Consider the following 19,889-nt stretch of genomic DNA (forward strand, 5'->3'; position numbering starts at 1 on the left):
TGCAACAATCACAACTTTCCAGAAGTATTCATATATGTTTACGCGAGTAAATACATATTGTGACATTTATGCAAGTGTAGATGATTAGCAAACGTGCATTTGTACTCTAACTTTTTTTCTTTCTCTCCAAACAGAAAATACATTTTCCTTTGGAGAAATGCCTTCCCAACAGAATTCCACTAATGTTGTGTGGTCCTTTTCTTTTTATCCTATTCTGGAAATGGATAGTCTCCAATCACCTTTTGCATGTTTAATATTCCTCCTTAATTCGCATGGGTATGCCCAAAAGGTGGGTCACCTGCTCACTGTGGTATTGGAACCAAGCTGTACCCAGCTGATGAGCCCATAACTAGGGCAAAACCGGTCCTGGGTTGCTAGTGTTCCAGTGCAGGGAGGACCTGGCTTGGCAGTTCGGTCTGGACTGTTCCCATGAGGCACTGGGTCAAGACTGATTTGCATATGGATGGGTGCAAACTGAGGTGGCATGGTGAGAAGAGGTTCAATGCTACCCCCTAGTGATTGCCAGTGGTTAGAGTTATTGCAAGCAACCTCCCTTCACCTTTTGTGTGCTACTTTTACTTAAAACCATATTGTGTGTCCCATGATTCCATCTTTTATGGTCTCAATATTAAGCTAATATTTGTCTTTACATTTATGTATTAATGTTTTTATTAAATTGTATAATATAATTAATTATTCAGAAAATTTTACTACATGCTTATGCCTAACAAATTTCTTATGTATTTATTGTATGACAATGCATACAGTTATTATAATATATGTTTTTTTTCTTGTAAATTTCAATAAAAAATTGAAACACAAAAAAAACATATTGTGTGATTGTGTGTGTGAGATGAAACTGAATTAAGGTCTCATTTTGAGAATTTCAAATGTCACTTCTGCACCTAAGTTCAACATGGATCGACGAACGCCATTGTGAAAATGGCTAGCAGTGTTAGACGTTCATTAAAAGCAACATTGTTGGCAAAACTGTGAAAGAGTTAAGTTAATCTGTTGAGCATACTTTTTTCTAATAAGCCTTGGAGCCTGGAAATACTGGATACTTTTACGCTCTCAGAACTTTCGCCACCCTGAAATACCTGCAGGCAGCCTCTCCTCAAACTCTCCATTTCAGGAACCAGTATACTTGAAACAATATAATTTGATCTTTAGAGGAGGGAATTTGAAAAAAATGAGGACTTATTTCAAGAAAATATGAAACACTACAGCTAAAAACAAAAAGACAACAGAAACACAACGTGTGAGAAACAAGAGACGGGACGAATGACGGCTGCAAAAAAAGAGCCTTTTCATAAATGGGTTCAGAGCATAGTCGTTGGACTGTGTGTTTTGTTAATTATTTTAATCTGCAATTCATTTTTTTAGGTCTCGCCTGACCCAGCGCATGCGCTGGTCTGGCAAGACTTATTGAGAGGGCTCCAAAAAGTGCTACCAGGCCAGCCTAGAGCTACAGTGCATGTGCGCGGGCACGCGCACCGCGCTTTGCCGCGATTACTTTCACTTTTGCGGCCGCATGGCCGCTCTGCATAGCCAATAGGTCTCGCTTTTGGAACCTTATAAGTATTTAGTTATGCAACTGTTGCATAGCCAAACACTTATAAGGTCCCAAAGGCGAGACCTACTGGCTATGCCAATGCTTGTTTTTAATTGCTGACACGGCACATAGGTGAAGTTATACCAGTAACAGCATTAGTTGGCTTTTAATTCTAACTTTTCTGCTGTGTCCATCACAGTGTAAACAAAACAAGGTTTCCCTGACTGTAGCACCAGGGAAGAGATGGTCTCTCTAGTCTTGGAAATACCACACCGGTACAACGCAAGTCTCTCTGCTTGGTGCATTAGGCGTATGAAAAAATTATGACCATCATTCTCTATTCAGATGATCAAACAATGCTTTTCTAGCTATACGCTAAGGCCAGTAAGTCAAGGTGCTCTCCAAGTCTCAACATGATCGCCTGCCAAATGTGGGGGGCAAGGCCCTCTCGGTAAAGACAGCCAAACTCAGGAACTCTATGCCTTATGCATCCCGGGAACCTCGACTATTAGCCAAGCTTGCCACACACTGAGAAGACCGCTTTTACTCGATGAGCACCAGTGCAGCTCACACAGTCTAGCACTATTTTTTGTATATTTTATTATTAACCGTAAACTTAATTAAAATCATTACAGTAAAAGTGCTCAACTTATTGCGGCTAAAAACAGAGAGTTGAAAACTGTTGTTTGTAACAGAGGTTTAAAACATATTTTGATTTAAAAAAATTGCCTCCCCTCCCCAATTCCACCAAAGTCAATCTTCTCCAGGGTTTGTGTTTATTTAGGTGTGGTTTTGGTGGCAGTCCGGAATCCCGTGTTGTTCTATGGGGGTAGCATTATAGAGTTATGATTCATTCCCATTGGCCTCTGATCCATTAACAATGAGAGGTGTTTTCCTGGAGGGGATGCTGGAAGTGCGGACAGGCATCAATACACAGTCAAGGCCACCTCAACGCCCTTGCGATGGTTTTGTAATGTGTAATGTACAGTCTAGCATTAAAGAGGCCATGTGAGACACCCGCTACTCATCAAAAACACCTCAAGGCGAGAAAACTCCTTGCCTTGCAAATACAGAGCGCAAAGTAGCAAAATGCAAGACATACGAATGATCCTCATCTCTTCTTGGTCATCAGTACAGGAATGGACCGTGTTTATTCTAACCATTGTAAATGTGTGCTGTGCATGGTCCACCACAAACATGTTTGTAATTTTCTCACATGTTGAATTTGGCCTTCGCTTTCCATGCATGTAGAACCAGAGCACAATGGGCACACTGTACCTTTAGGGCCTTTCCCCGGCGGAGGTTCTACAGTAGTTTTGCTCCATATTAGCATTATTCCGCCCGAGTCTCCAGCAAGTACGTCTCCATTGGGCAAAAATGCTAAGCACTGTACGAATTTGGGCTTTTCATATTGCTGGGAAGAAATTACAAAGAGAATCACCAAACATGTTTTTGTTTTATCATGTTTTTGTTTTATTTTTAGTTGCCGGAAAACATACAACTCATCACAGATGCTGGCTGCATGCAAGAACCAGACATATCTTTTTACCACTACCACAGATCTAATAATCCATAAAATGTTACTATTTGTATTTAGTAAAGCAATGCAATAAATTCTACAGAGGTGACAGATTCAGTTTCACACACACAGCCAGCTCCACACTTCTAAATCCTCATTCCTAAAGAGAAGCATTTTCCAGAACATATGCCTATAATCCCAGCAGTTGTCCACATAACGTAAACACCCTAACTGGAGGCAATGAACCCTACGGCGAACTCTCTGTTGAGTAATTTAATCGCAAATCAATTTTGAATTTGGTTAACCGCCTACATATTTTTCCCACTTTTGAGAAATAATTGGCAACCCTAAATCTTCAATCCAGGCTAGTGTTTATCAAACTTAGTCATGGGAAGGGGATCGCCCAATATATAACTATAGCTAGATTAAATAGAGGCAGAGAATAATTAAATGTTACAATATGCAAGAAAGAAAGTGTCTCTGAACTCCTTCCCATATTCATTTATGATCATCTGATTTCCAGTTCTTAAAACAAATTATATCATTCTGAAAGCTAGCACAGGTAAGACTGCCAGATGTAATTAAGAACACCTGCAAGTTAAATCCTATCAAACATACAAGACATGTGCTACAAAAACATTGTATTTTGTATTATTGATACCACAGCCTCTCTTTGTGGCCTAGCAAAAAATATAGCAAATTCACCAATTAGACTTACCCCAAATATGCCCTGTTTTCTTGCAAGTGAATTGCCGCTCCATGTCCAGAAGAAAATGTGCGACTTGCCACAAGTTATTATCGTATTTGCTTCAGTGGGATGGAACTCCACAGCCAAAACCACCTCATTCGTTGTCTGTTGAAACAGAGTAAAAATCACATACATTTCCACAACACATTCCAGGCACTATGCAACATGTTCCACTCAAGTATTTATGTGGATGAAAATGTAATGTGACCAAAATACATCTACAGATCCTTCTGAATATCGGACTCCTTACTGGCATTGGCATACAAATTCGAGAAAAATAACTGTAAGAATAATGTGTTATGAAGCTCACATTACTGTATCTGGACAGAACTGAAAACAACAGATTCTTGAACCAGGAAGGAGTGTCAGGGTGGAACCCGCCTGGACTATGGAAGAGATATGCCTATGTATACCTCTGACTCTGTCCCCCTCTCTCTACCTAACCCTATCCCTACACTCTTATCTTTTGATCTACCCTTTTCTCTTCTACGTCTTGCTCCTTTATCTCTTCCTACCTGACCTTGCCCTTCTTTATCGGACTCTGCCTTTATTTCTACTGCCCTCTTCATCTCACCTCCCTATCTACCTCGCTGCCCCTTCCCCCTCTTTTTATCTAAACTTTCTCAACTTCCCTTCTCTATTTCTACCTGTTTTGTTGTACCTCATTTCTCTCCCTTTACCTTACCATTACTACATTCCCACCATTTTCTCTCCCTCATTTATCTATCTATTTCACAGGTTGACTACTTCTCCGTCACCTCTATGTACCACCTGGATTTTTCTTTTCAATCTCTTACTCAGTCTCACTTCTTTTCTCTTTCTTTTACATCCACTTGCATCTTCTAACGTACCTCTCATTCCCTCTCGATCACTACATCTCTATGTACCTTACCCCCTTCTACCTTAAATTTCTCAACCTCATGACTTTCTACTTCTCTATGACAAGCTCACTTCTTTATTGTTATATTTACATCCACATTCATTTTTCTACCCCCCTCCTTCTCATCCTTGTCCCTGTATCCCTTTTATCTACCCCACCTCTCTCAACCTCATCTCTTTACCTCCAACCTTATTATTCCTCAATCTCTTTACCATACCTCTCTCCATATCACTACTCTTCACACCTCTTCCTTTCTGTAATTTATCCTACTTAATACCTCATCTTTCACTCCCCCTTCTCCTCTACTCAAGCTCCCAATTTACCTCATCATTTATTCACTACTCCACATCTTCACTACATCACTCCTTTTTCGTCACCTCTTGCGTTTCCCCGTTTTTCTATAATTACCTCCAATAATTAAGCTTACTCAACTTCACCTCTCTATCTACCATATCTTTCTCACTACTTAACCTTTTCTCTTTAAGGCCTATCCCTTCAACCTTCGTTCTATCCATTTCTGTGCCTCAGTACTCTTTACCCAATCTGCCACTCTAGACCACAATTGTCTTTTTGCCCCTTATTGGTACCCCTTGTCAGAGGGCCACTGGACACGCAGGGGTTACTGGGACCTACCGTGGGGGTTGAGGCCTTATACTTCTGATGTACCGGGGCCCGACCCACTATCGATCCTGACAACTGGGCCAAGCACCCTTTCTGCACTTGACTTAGTGGTAGCTGTTATCGAGCAGTTCAAGGTTCCCTCATGGTGTTGTGGAGCAGAACGGGGCAGCTCCAGCCCAATCCTCGTTGCCTCGTGGTGACCTACGGGTCACGGCTCACATTTCTCGGGCGATGACTTGAACCTTGCAATCACTCAGCAGCCGCTACTGGTAGATGGGGTTGCAGTAGTACTTCTGGCCAAGGCACGGGCCATCACAACATGGTAGCCTATACCACTACGGCCCCTCTGGGCATACAGGATTGCCGATAGGCTCCCTTTGACCCTTCGTATCCGGTGCTAACTTTCACAGCAGCCCCCTCCTAGACTATGGAGAGGAGGGTAGGGGGTGGTAGGTCACAGACTGAAATCTGCACACAGGCTAGGACCCATTCGGTGCAGCAGCCATCTCCTCACACCAGAGGTCCACTGGGTTGGGCTCCCCACTCAACCTCACTCCCTCCCTCTAACATTCTCTTCCTCACAGGGCACACTGGTCTTGGCAAGCAGGCAGGCGCTGATGCTCCAGAGAAGGTGATCTTAGTTTCCCTGGATGATTTTCCCTCACCCAGCAGGGAGGCTAGCAGGCCTTGGCCCACCGTCCTGGTCACAAGCAAAAGTCTTGCAGAGCTTCCCCTCCTTACACAGCCTGCTTGGCTGCTTGACACATGACACATTTTGGGGTCTCAACCTCCCCTTCTTATAGTCCATTGCCAGACGCCAAATGTGACTTAGGGTCTGGGTCTTAAAACGTATGTTAGGGTTCTGCTTCTTTTGAAGTGTTCATTTTTGTCTATCTTCTTCCTCGTAAGAGGCTGTCTTTCACAGCTGGAGAGACTCAGAAACTGATAGCGCCACAATACAGGCCAGGGAGTGACTACAGTTTACTGACACCTGGATGCCAGCCACAGTGACAAGTACATCAAAAGGTTGAACCAGGGCTTCCAGCGTTACTCTTAATGATTCCCTTATGAGCACCATCTCCATCCCAATACGTGTACAGGACAGGGGTTGAATTGGGATAAAAAAAAAAACTGGGTGGTCTCTTGAAGGGGTGTGGTCGATCTAATTAAGGGCGTGGCTTAAAACATTTAAGCAAACAATGTGTGCTTAGCATAGTGTGCCGCCAGACTAGTATTTTGCCTATTCTGTCATTGTATCCAGATATATAATACAATATGTAACATTACACCTACAACAAGCCAGGACTATTGGCTTTGTCAGTGGTTGTTAGCTGCATAAGATAAATAAGCAGCAACTATGGCTTCGTTGAATAAAATATGGAAAATGCTTCAGTTCTGAAATGATGAGACTGTGCAAGAACTATAACAAGTCTCTCTGAAGTTACATCACAGGCAGTGAAGGCAGTCCCGCTGCAGAGTTACGATTTTTTTTTCACCCTGATGGTGAGGGCAAAAATGGAGAGCTCGATAGAGACCCGTCTCGGCACCTGCTTTTTAGAACTGCCGGTGATGAGCACCGGCAGGACCCAGCCCACTTAAAGCCCTGGTACAGGCCCCTTCTTTGTAATCTATCACTGAATGAAAGAGCACCCTTTTGAAGTGTGCAGGAGGAGTCTCTCTCTCTCCCTTCCTCCAGTGTGTCCCACCCAATGCAACAATACACAAATCTGTCCGAGGGATTTCTCTATTCCTCATGTCTTCACCAGGCAGGCTTGGACTTCCCAAAAGGGAACCCAGGGTCCTTGATGTAATGCACCATTACAGGAACACATGCACTCAGTGGATGGACATAGCACATACACCATGCAGTACTGTTACCTCCATGCACTGCGGTATCACAGACCCACATACATTCAAGCCCACACATTCATTCTGTGCCCACTGCTCAGCACTGTACCTTTTTTGTGTTGAGCCTTAGTGTGCTATTTGTGAAGACACACACTGCCAGTACACACATCCCTTATGCGCGCACTTCGCAACACTTCACCCCTTCCTGCACTGTACTTCTCGCAAGTACACATAAACCCAGCCCAGAAACACCACCCCTGCATTACACAGTACACTATAACTAACTGATGTAGGCCCCAGGGTGAGTTAAGTACACAGAAGCGGAACTCAAAAAGGGCGAGTGAGCCTGAAAGCCTCACTCCAATGACAGGTTAAAAAGGACCTGTTCACTTCTACTCATCACTACATGCTGCCACCACCGCGCACGAGCTGCTTAACACTAGGTGAAGCCAGTATCCTTTCACCACTATTACAGTAGTGATTTGGTCTCCCATCTCGGTCCAAAAATACCGCAATACAGGCCTATGTCATGGGACACACACGATCCGTGTTTGCTAGACAACAGTACAGTTGGGCACTCAGGGCAGGGATACACGTCCATTACCATGCAGAGGACACTTGCATCCCAAAACCCCTCTTTCTAATTCACCACTCTCTGCCTTTCATCTCTCTATACTCTTCCTACCTTACGGCTCACCAGACTATCTCTAGCTATAACTTAACTGCCTACCATATCTGTCTCACTACCTCAAAACTTGGTAGCCCACCCCTCTCCCTATCGCTACATTACCTTCTTCCTCCCTCTATATCTCACTCTGAAACTTAATTTCCCTACATTTTTCCTCTACCTGCCTTTTCCTCTGCATCTTTCTTTCACATGAACTCACCTTTCTCTCACTTCATATCTCTCCCAACTTCGCGTACATCTCTACCTCATCTCTATTTCTACCACACTCTGCACTAATCCCCATCTCTCTTGCTAAGCCACTACCATTAATTCTCACGTCTCTTTTACTCCGCAGAGGTGAAGATCACGGTTTAGCCAGAGAAGTATACACCTAAAAAGAGGAGATGAGGGATAAGACGTGATGCAAATTAAGGAAAGAACAGTCAGATGCCACGCAATGAATAATGAAAATCCTCCGAGTAGTGCTTTGACTTTCAATATTGCAGTGAAAATGGCAGTTGTGAAGGGGTATTTATGTTTTATAGTGAAAGTCCATCAATTCAACCCTTCTCTATCCCTCCTTGGATAAGCCCAAACCTCATTTTAATACTGTGATCTCCCAATCAACCCATTTAAATTCTTACCTCACATAGCCCTCCTTTGACTCACTCCAAAACTCCTCCTACTACTATGGTCTCTCAATAAAACCTTTCTAGACTCTTCCCTCTTCCATCCCCCTTTTATCCTTCTCAACCCAATATTAGACTCTCATGTCCACCACGCAAATTAACTCAAATTTCAGACACTAATCCACCACAAATCCCTTTTGGGTTCTGGAGTAGTGTGCTACTCACTGAAAAGCCCTCTGATGCCTCGTCAGGGGTAGTAAGCGCTATATAAATACAATACAATTACAATTCAATATGTCTAGCATGCAGTAGCCTATTAAATAGATACCAAACTATCACAGTGTCTTTCCTATCATGGAAGGAATAGGAATAGGCTGGTTTGATATGGAATCCCGTGTTATAGGGTTGCAAGACAAATGAATAAGTGAAGGTAAAACTAAGCACAAAAGGAAATGGCTTCATTATTGCTTTTTCAAGCTATCCTTTGTCAACATTTTGCTGGCCGACTCCAGGCACCTTGAGATTTACTCTGTGTGCGCTCCCCAGTTGTTGAAAGATTAACATATAATTCAATACTGTTTATCATCATGCAGACTTGGATTAGCAGAAAATGGGTAAACATGTTAAAGATGTTCCAAATTGCCCGGGCCCAACAAAAAGTCTTAACGTGGAAGTGTTGTACAACCAAATAATGGAATCCTCAAAGGCATAAAATGCATCAAGGATAGTAAATGTTGCAAAAAGCCAGTGTGCATGTATGTTAATGAAGTGCCTTCAGGTCTCTTACCATAAATGCGCGCCAAAACAAAAGGTGGATAAAAATATAAGCTCTATTTACAGCTGTACAACAGATTACTTACCGCAGCAACCTGCACACAAACATGGCAATTGCAGGTTAGGACCACATACATCATACATATATTAGCGTGTGTGAGGAAGGAAAGACATGGAGTATCGTTTGCCGTATAAGACTATCTCATGTGAATATACCATGAACATTCATACATTTGACGCCCTTACCTTTATCTCCGCTATCTTGGATTTCCTCTGCCAGTCCCATACGGTCAGCATGTGCTCGTTGGAGTCGTCAATAACAGCCAAATGTACACCTGAATCCTTGCAAAAACAGAAAAAGATTATCCAGTGACATTCACATCTAATCTGTATGATTTTTAAAAAACATGTAGCGACAGAAATCGTGTTGCGGCTTCTTGTTACATGACCTTTACGACTATTAGAACAACGTAATCAGAAGTGCATGCTAGGTTAACAAGTACTGAACACTACTATTGTTGGCCAACATCAATACTGTGAAGCGAGTAAACCGTAGAAAGCGCAAGTGGACTTGTGCCATTCAATAACTCATTGAAGTCAGTTGAGAACATGACCATTCAAGGGTGTTTGCCAACACACGTAGAGGTTGTAGTCTACTCCTGGCATCACCATCAACTACTTATTGGTCTTGTTTTTGAATTGCCCTCTGAGGATCTCTTTTTCACAGGACAGTGACTGAAAACAACTCCATATAATGATGATTTTGTGTACTACACAAAATAATTTAGTGTAGTTCTGCTACCAAAAGCGCAGCTCTATACTGTTATCAGTCAAATGATATGTACAAGAAAATCAGAAACACAAGAGTTTAGACCTTTTTCCAATAAAGAGAAATCATTAAAAATAGAAACCGGTTTATAAGTAATGATTGAAGAAAAATTAAAAAAAATCTAATTTGTTTGGCTCCCTAAGAATGAGACGACAACACTATGAAGGTTTGCTTTCCCAGTGTGGACTCTAACAAAAGCAATAGCAAAGGGTTTTACATTATAGTGTGGCCCCTCATTAATTGCAGTAAGGGATTTATATTGTTACCGCTGCTGGTAAAAAACGCAGGAAGAGATTTTGCATTTTGAACTATGTGACCAGTACAATAGGAGACATGTTTCTTTTGGGACCCTGGGAGAAGTGTCCTGAGAAGGATTTAGTCCACAGGTCTCCTTTTAAGTCTGGCCCTAGTAAATGCTTGGTGTCTCCAGAGGAAGACATTATATTCATGTCAGTGTATACTTTGTGTCTGCCTAAAATATTTGACTGGTCTCAGAGACCACATGGTCATATTTATGTTCGTGTGAAAACCAACAGGCTTACTTTTAGGGTTTTTAAGTAGGGAAATTGGAAGGCCATTAAGTTACATTGCAATTAACTGAAAGCATGCATCCCTAACCTTGATGACATTAAAAGCTTTATGTGTAAAAATCGGGTAAAATAGGGGCACTGCTGTTTTTCCGCTAAAAGCGGTATTGGTGAACGAACAGTCACCAACACTAGCATCAGCAGACTACATATAGAGTTGACTACATTCAAAGACCCCTCTAATATTTCATTAGGTTATGTGACTTGTACCCTGTTGAATCTCAGAGGCCAATGAAAGCAGCGTTCCAATTTGTAACTGTAGCTAAAATTGAAAAGCTGTACCTAAACTCTTGTAAATATTTGTCCTTTGTGAGTATAGTATTTAGTTGTGAGAGCATTAAAGTACTTTTCCTTTTGGACAATGATTTGTATTTTATTTTTGTTGTTTCCTCAGTTCTGAATTTTTAACTAACACTACCTCCCTGAGTCAACCCTATATTGCTGCGGCTGACAACCATGGCTATCAGATTTTACACTGTGAACTTTTACAAACACACTATAACGAGTTTACATTGTGAACTGTCTGAGAAATGCAAAAGGAGCAGGTTTATATTGGGAATTTACGATTTTGTGTCCATATTTAATGTATGCTTAATATTAAGTTGTGTGCGAATTTAAGTATTGTTTTCTTTTTAAAAGTAAAAACACTGGACATTATTTCATTAGGAACTACTGTGCCTTATATGGAACTATATAACTTTTATTTAACCCTTTAGCGGCTTTCATTTGTTCTTTTGACTTACACACTTTTTTAAACTACGCTGTTGATATTCATTCCTTGATACAACAAAGTGGTAGCGTTTTCCTTAAACTTTGTGAATGACTTGCATCAGTCATGTTTGATGACTAATAACGTTTTGAATGTGAATGCTGATCAAATGGAGGTGTTGTTCTAGGACATCATTCTTAGACTTGGATTTCCATCTGGTAGTCACTGGCTCTGAGCCCACTACCAGCCCCTGATACTATGACCAAAAATGTTGCCATTAGGAGAGGGCAGCTGTTCGCCTCCACCTATTCCTCCTATTCGAGGAGAATTGCCATAGTGATAGCTCCTGGAGTACCTTTTAGAATGCGGGAGGCGTGTGCAGATGTTGAGGGTCGATAACTGTTCCTCTAGGGGGCGTTGGATGGAAGGGATGTTAGCTGCCTAAATGTATGCGCTCCTAACAGTGATGGTAGTGGATTTTTTGGGAAGGTGTTAGATATACTTTTGCCGAGCCTGGAGACACCGCTTCCTTGGGCTGGCGACTTTAAACTGCATTTTGGACAGGTGCCACCCCCACCAAACAGAACATAAAACAGGATATGACAGACGCTGAAGATGGCGATGAGGAGGGTGGACTGTATCAATGTATGGAGAGCAACACAACTGATGGATGGGGTATACCAATCATTCGGAAACGTATTGCATGTATAGCAGGTTGGACAGAATCCTAATAGCGCAAACTGGCTGAGTGGTGGACGACCTGGGGCATTTATTGTCAAGTCAGGCTCCAGTGCTCTTCACGTATTCCTGGAGACGTGATGTCCCGCCTATGTGTGGTGTCAGCGCCCAGAGGCACTGGACGACTGCATTCAGAGCAGATATCAGTGAGGCCCTGAAGTGCTTCAAGAGGCCAACTGGGAGTGCACTGGTACCACAGCTAATGAGTGGGATGCCCTCAAAGCTGTGTTGCATGGAGAGTGTCTCTCTCAGGTGTATGGTATAAAGAGACCGCTCGGAAGGGAGCTCAAAGATTAAGAGGGTGTGCTGGTGAGGACCCAACAGGGGGTGGAGGGGAGGGGGAATCAGAGGGATTTGTTATCGCAGGGTAAACAGATAGAGGCCAAGCGGGTAGGGAGGGTGACCTGGGACAGATGACAAATTTATGCTAAAGGAATACAGGCAATTGGTGCATAAGTAGGGTGTCAGACCTAGCTGCCTCGTGGCTTGGCAGGGAGAGGCAGAGTACCCTTATTCTGTCATTAAAGCTGGAGAACAGCAGATTTGTCACAACCCAAGCCACAATTAATAAGGAGCTGCAGCGGTATTTTGCGCTGTTATATTAGTGGTGGGGTCGCTGTAAAACAGTTGTGGTGCAGAAGTTTCTAGTGGGCTTGGACATGCCGAAATTGGAGCCCACATAACGAGAGATATTGGATCTGGCCTGACCAAGGAAAAGTTTCAGGACGTGATCAAGGCTATGCCAACATATAAAGCCCCAGGCCCGATGGGTCACCTATTCCGATGTGCTGGCAGAGCATCTGCTTGAGGTCTATAACGAGGCGGGCGAGAGGAGCGGTCTTCCCCAGGCCAAGCAGGAAGCTCTTATAATTATGCTCCCTAAGCCAGATCGTGACCCAGAGAAACTAAGTTTCTACCGTCCGCTGTCCATGATCAATATTTATCTGAAATTTTCTCCAAGATTTTAGCTAATAGATTGCGGGGGGTAATTTGTCAGCTGGCTATTATACCCCAGAGAAGTATCCCTATGAACATCCACAAGCTCACACGTCATGCACTCAGAGCAGGACTCGCAGACGAAGATGACAGTGGTAACACTAGACATAGAGAAAGCATTTGACACAGTCAATGGGGAACACCTGTGGGAGGTGTTGTCTCATGTTGGCTTTGGGGCGCAAGTATTAAAATGGATAGCCCTACTGTACTCAAAGCCAATGGCCACAGTTTGTTCCAGACAGCTTGTCTCCGACAGGTAGGAAATATGGAAGGGGACTCGACAGAGGTGTCCTCTGTCGCCCCTCCTATTTGCACTGCCTATAGAGTCGTTGGTGCTGTATCTGTGAGCAGTGCTGCAGGGTTAGGAGTTACAGGGGGTGGACACTGAGCATATAGTATCCTTATGCGCAGATGATGCCCTGGTATACCTACGGAGAACGACGAGCACGGTCCCACTCTTATCGGATCCACTGCACACATTTGAGAAACTGTCAGGCCTTAGAGTGTGTGTGTCCAAGTCCCTGATCTTCACTATTGCAGGATGGGATGAGGACATAAGGGACCCCCTCCCGGACCTGTGTCTGCGCAGGGAGAAAGAAAGCTTCCGCCATCTGGGTATCCAAGTGGCGCATAAGGCCGAGAAGCAGTATGGATACAATATAGGAAGAGTCCTGACAGGTCTAGAGGCCTTGGTTGCTTTTTGGAACAAATTATCACGACTGGTTGCAGGTAAGCTGGCGATTGGCAAAATGGTGTTCCTGCCCACTGTGTGTTTGGACTGCAGAACACACAGTGCCCCATAGCCCGTTCGGCATTAAAAAAACTGGATGACCCCTCAGTGGTCCTAATCTGGGCAAGTAAATGCAGTCGCATATCACTCCGAGTGCTTAAACATAACATGGAGAAGGAGGGCGTGGATTTCCAGATACGGAATTATATTATATGGCGTCACAATTGCCGCATGCTGCACCATGGACTGCTGAGGGTCCTAACAGTGACAAGAGGCTCCTGGTAGGTACGGTGAGAGCGGATAAACTGCTCTTCGGTTTTATGGAGGGGGCTTGGATATATAAACATTGCCCGTACACAGTGAGGCAGACCGCATGCACATGGGAGTCCGCGATCGTTCGGTATTGCACTGGCCCCCGTTCTCTACACGACTCCCACTGTGGCGGCTGAAACCAGTTTTACAGATTAAAGAGGTCATGTCCATAGCGGCTTGGATCGAGGGTGGTTGTAAAACATTGGGGGCACTGTACTCGGAAGAGAAGTGCTTCATGTTTGTGGATGCACAAGACATGTCCGGGGTGGAACCTGGCCAGTTTTACACTTTGCTATTCTCGGCCAGTGACATCTGTACTGCCTTCCCACAGACCCCAAGGCCCATAGTCACATTGGAGGTACTACTAAAAGGTAGAGTTACACGATGGCTAATCTCCTGCTAAATTGGAGCGCTGCGGCGGAATAGGCTGGCAGTCTGGATGGTAGTTAGGCGAAGTTGGGACGGAGACCTGGGAGCCCTTGACTGACAGACTGGATAAAAGACTTGCGCACTAGTGTGAGGAATCTCTAGCAATGCAAGATTCACATTGAGGCAATTGTATGTCTTGCACTGAGCTTATCTCTCACCAAAGAGGCTGCATGGATTATATAAACCCAGGTCGAGCACCTGCCCCAGGTGTGCGGTGGCCGAGGCAGACTTCCTGCACATGGCATGGGGTGTCTGGGTTTGGCGGCTTACTGGAGCATGGTGACACGCAGGCTCAGGGAAGTGACAGATGTACATACTGAATGCACAGTGCAACACTGTTCGCTACACTTGATACTGAGCCCGAATGGAAGTAGGGTGTACTATAGTTTTGCGTTGGCTAATAGAAGAAATGCTATTCTTGTCTTCTTAGGGTGCTACCTATGACCATTTTCCGGTTTGGTTTAGAAGGAACACAGTCTTGCTCAACTTACCTAAATAGCTTATCTGTCACTTTCAGGCTGAGCAAAATGCAGCTCACACGTTCCTTAATTTACCCTATTGTCAAGGGCGGCTCGTCCCTAATTGCAGTGGAGCACCGCCCCCGTTAAAAATGACAAAATGCTAAAAGCATTTCATTACTTTTTTATTTTTCCCTGCCGGATCGAGTCTTCAGCGGGGCCGGGCCAGGCAATCCCCTGCGACAGGCATGGTGGGGGGAATGGGCTTTTAAGTGTGCATGACAGTTTGGCAAAACTGTCATGCACACTTAGGTTTCTCTAAGTGTGTTGCACAGCTGGGTTTGGAGAAATGCCACAGACTCCCAGCTACTGTCAGAGGCAAACCAGGCTGCTAAGACCAACCCCAGCGCTTCTCTCATGCTGGGAATAGTATTCCCAGCATGAGAGAAGCGCTGGAATTGGCATCTGGGTGCATGTGCAGTGTACAGCTGGAGTCGACTGTCGTCAGAGAGGTGCGAGGCGGCATCCGTCGGAGCAGCAGGTAAGTGCAATTTTATTAATTTGAATTATGTTCCATTTTGTTTGTATTCCCTCCCCCCGCTTCACCATTAACGAATGCCAAAAGCCGCCACTGTCTAGTGTGCTTCTGTTAAATTCCAGTTGTATGTATGTATATTGCATTTGTAAAGCGCGCAGTTACTCACGAGTATCCCGGCGCTGAGCGCAACTGGGGAACCCATCCTGGCTTTCCCTGTGAGATGATCCCTACTGGGAATCTCCAAGGTGAAGACAAGCATCCCCGGCGCTGGTGGGGCCGTAAGTGGAGATTAAGCAAGCTATTGCCCAGAGTTGCTGAGTGGGATCCATGATTAGAGTAGGCACCGAGCCGAGAATTATCAAGTCCGCTGACCTTGGCCCAAGATCCTGCCACGTCGGGAATCGAACCCTGGTCCCGGGCCGACTTCTGCTTACGGGTCTGCCACCTCTAACCAGTGAGCCACACCACTCCACAGTTGGACTTCCTCCACAGGTTATGAGTGAGTAAACAGATCGTAAGACACTTTGCACGGTGCTCAAGGCATCTGCTGGCACTTGCACTGAACATTTCAGCTCTTGGCTTCAATCCTATGAGCCCTCTCAAATGCACCGTTCTTCTTCTCATGCACTCTTGGTTGAGTCCATCGAACCAGAGCAGGCAGACACTCTTTCTTGGTTCTTGCTCATATTCCATGTACGCTACAAGTAAAATAACCTGGCCATGTGAGTGCATAGTGAGCAGTGTGCCTGTGTGAATGAAGGGTGCTGTACATTATAGCCAGACCTATTGGCATTGCCAAAGACTGGGTTTATCATTGAAACCATTGCAGACGGCACTAACACGCCCCATCCACCTGCCTGGAAGGTACGACTTCCAAAGCTCCACCTCTTGTTAGACACGGACATTGTGGATGCCACAGATCAAAGGCTCGCGCCATTTACCAGTCAGCAATTTATTTTCAGAGCACGAAGTTGAATAAACCATAATAAAATGCGCTACCAATTCACCCTCTACAATTTTAAGACACTTTTATTAATTGTAAAATATGCCTTGTCGTCATTATCCACCTCATTCAGGTTATTACATGTTTAAGAATAAAAAAGCATCGACGGCGTTTCACAGTTTGTGGCGAGGCGTGTGCTTAGGAAAATAATTTGAAAAAAGTATAATTGAAAGTCCTTACTGCTTTAGAGAAGTCCAAACATCCGACTCCGCGCTCGAAGGTCCCCAGGCCGATGACTTGCAGCGTGGACAGGCTGACGGAGTCCCAGACCCGCACGTGGGGCTGGAGAGGCTGCGGGAAGGGGAGAAGTGTTAAAAGCAGAGCCCTGCTACCCCACCAACCATCTGCATGGACGCCCATGACGTCAACCCGGTCACAACCACCACTACACAAGCACCGTCATTTTCTGTGTAATGTGCTTTATGTTTGGGAAATTCCTTCTATACTAAAAGTTATTACAGTTCAATCATCTGCACCTACTACAGTTAGGCCCACAACTTTTCACTCCTTTAAAAGACTAGTTTTTTTTATCATGTTCTCTTTCCTCCTTATTAAACTGTTATTGACACAGTGATTTTAACAAATCGACGTTGGAAGGCTGGTTCAGCTTCGCTGTGATTCAAACCTAGCAGCTGCATATTACACAACTCAAAAGTGCGCTCAACTCGCTGAGCTATCTTGTCACCATCTGCATCATTTACTTTCCATCAGAAAGAGGCTTGTCCCATGCAAACACATCAAGCTCTTTGAAATCCCACAGAAGGCCATTAAATGAAAGTGTAGTGAGGCCACCGTGGCCTGGACTTGTGAAACTAAAGTACTGGTTCTAAATCGGAGTGGGGCACGAGTGTTTTCTAATATCCCATGAAAGGCTGAGAAGCTCTGCGTCAGTTTCCCCCAGTTCCTCTTTAGCTGAGAGGAGGAGCCACAAAAGGACCAGTGCTATACACCGGCTCCTTCCCACCCAGGCTGCAAATCACTATATATTTTTTTCTGGTGTTCCAGGTGCCACATGTTGTTGCATGCGTGTGACTGAAGCAGTGGTCTGGCCACCACTCACGCACACGGTCTATCATAAATCTAAAAGCTGGATTTAAATTGCAAAAGACTAATAAAACAAGTTAAGTCACAATGCCTTTGCTTTTAAAGTGCCAATTAACCACTGACAACAGAGGAGGAGAAAAGGCTGGATTCTATTTCTGTCTACGTGGCTTCTAAGGTCAATCGGCCTGGAGTCCTCAAGAGCCCACCACAGGCTGAACCAGAATCTCTCAGTCAGTCACCCACTGGACCATCCACATTCTTAGCAGCATCTGCCTTCCGCACCAGGCGACCCCTCAACGCCCACTCATCAAACCTGCTCCAGCGACCTCTCATGCAGACCCCGCCCTCCGCTGAAGAGGCTGGGAGCAGACGCACAAGGGGAGGGCCTGGAACTCAGGTACTTGAACTCCAAGAAAACGGGTTGGACCGAATCCAACGCCAACCATCACACTTACATTACAATTTTTAATTCCTGCGCTTCATAGGATCAATTAATAATACTGAGATTATATCTGAACTATCGATTAAGTGGATTTTAACTTGGTGGATCAATACGCAAATTCTACCAGCGCAGAATGCCTCAAAGACTTGATGCTGAAAAATGAAACTCCAGCTGCCTGCTAGACAGCAGACTGCAAGACGTCAGGTAGCCTCTTCGGGTTCAATCCCCAAAGAGACACGAGGCGCTGCCCTAGCTAGAACGCCAAGGGTGTGAACATGTACCCAGGATGCACCACTCCTTATGTAAGAGGCCTGCTGTTTCATAAAACCCGAACGATAAACTTGGCAGAGTTCAACAAACAGTTGTACTATGCTTGCTACAGGAAGGGTATGAAGAATTGTTGCGACCCATATAGACTGTCAAGACCTAAAAAAGAACTGTCGAGCCCCCTAAAAGATCAGAGCGACCCAAAACGTCATGCCAGTCTAGAACACGACCCGTGCCTCTCATTCTGATCTGAGGGACCTGCCTCATTAATAACACTTTTCACAACACATCCGTACCGAGATGTTGAGGTACTAAATTAAAAGCTACGAAAACCACGCACCTCAAAGAAATGCTAAACTTGGAAAAGAAAAAACAAAGTGCAAAGAATTTAGACATTAAGTTCACTTCATTCAGTAAAGGCGCCTTTAGGGTAGCGATGAAACGGTAATCCCCGAGTGCAGTCTGGCACGGTTTACTCTGCAGAGAAGCGGAAACTGCGAGGCAGCAGCTAAGTGTGCACAGCTCGGGGGTCGGCCGCGAGACCTCCGCTTTATGACAGTGTTTACTCGGAGGAGAGGCGGCCCCTCTTCTAATGGCTTCCAAATACCACATGTGGGTGGGAAAAGGATGCACAAGCGTGCTGGTGTCTGGCACCCACAGTCGTCGCGGCATCCTCACTCAGCAGATCCTACTCACCCGTCCATCTTTGTCCACTCCAGCGATCTGTCCGGTGGCAATCCTGATTTTGTCCGGGTGGATCGCAAGACTAGGAGGAAGCATCCAGAGAGACAACAAACATTTAGAAGGCATACAAGTGATCTACAGCTAAAGTTGCAACTTTAATCATAGACTCTAATGTTGAGCAGTTCATGTGAAGTAATGTAGAATTACAGCCTGCTGCCGGGCATTACTGGTTGTTAATGGCTGTGGGAGCGAGTTATACACTCTTCCCTGCGGCTCAGGGTTTTAACTCTGGGAGAGTGACTTTAACGACTGATATAACCTACAGCTTTCACGCCCTAAGTGCGCCGGGTATGCCCAGACGTGGGTCCTGGGCTCACTTTGCCACTGGATTCAAGCTATCCTGGCTGAAGAGGGGTGAAACCCCGAAACCGGTCCTAGGATGCTTGTTTCCGTTCCAGAGAGGACCTGGTTTGGCAGTTCGGGCTGGATTGTTCCCATGAGGCACAGGGTCAAGACTGATTTGCATATGGCCAGGTCTAATCTGGGGTGGCATGGTGAGCAAAAGAATGATGGATTTAACCCAGATCTCTTGACTAGGGGTGAATGTTCTAATTTGTTCTGCATTCCATCCATCAATTGTGTGTCTTTTGCTTTCTCGCCCTAAGTGCGCCAGGTATGCCCAGACATGGGTCCTGGGCTCACTGTGCCACTGGTATCAAGCTATCCTGGATGAAGAGGGGTGAAACCCTGAAACCGGTCCTAGGAAGCTTGTTTCCGGTCCAGGGAGGAACTGGCTTGGCAGTTCGGGCTGGATTGTTCCCATGAGGCACAGGGTCAAGACTGATTTGCATATGGCCAGGTCTAATCTGGGGTGGCATGGTG

General features: G+C 44.8%; 1 protein-coding gene across 10 annotated transcripts in view; it reads right to left on the reverse strand.

The window, feature by feature from the left end:
* Positions 1 to 19,889, reverse strand: part of EML4 (EMAP like 4) — a 677,127-nt gene that overhangs the window by 76,625 nt on the left and 580,613 nt on the right. For all 10 annotated transcript variants that reach the window (XM_085612817.1, XM_085612810.1, XM_085612815.1 and 7 more), the window contains 5 exons: positions 19,020 to 19,089; positions 16,751 to 16,861; positions 9,488 to 9,583; positions 3,793 to 3,927; positions 2,834 to 2,969 (listed from right to left, as the gene is read on the reverse strand). In XM_085612817.1, the coding sequence (XP_085468943.1) occupies positions 2,834 to 2,969; positions 3,793 to 3,927; positions 9,488 to 9,583; positions 16,751 to 16,861; positions 19,020 to 19,089 (548 nt within the window). The remainder of the gene's footprint in view (positions 1 to 2,833; positions 2,970 to 3,792; positions 3,928 to 9,487; positions 9,584 to 16,750; positions 16,862 to 19,019; positions 19,090 to 19,889) is intronic.

This window comes from Triturus cristatus, chromosome 6 (genome assembly GCF_964204655.1).
Source record: "Triturus cristatus chromosome 6, aTriCri1.1, whole genome shotgun sequence".
NCBI lineage: Eukaryota > Metazoa > Chordata > Amphibia > Caudata > Salamandridae > Triturus > Triturus cristatus.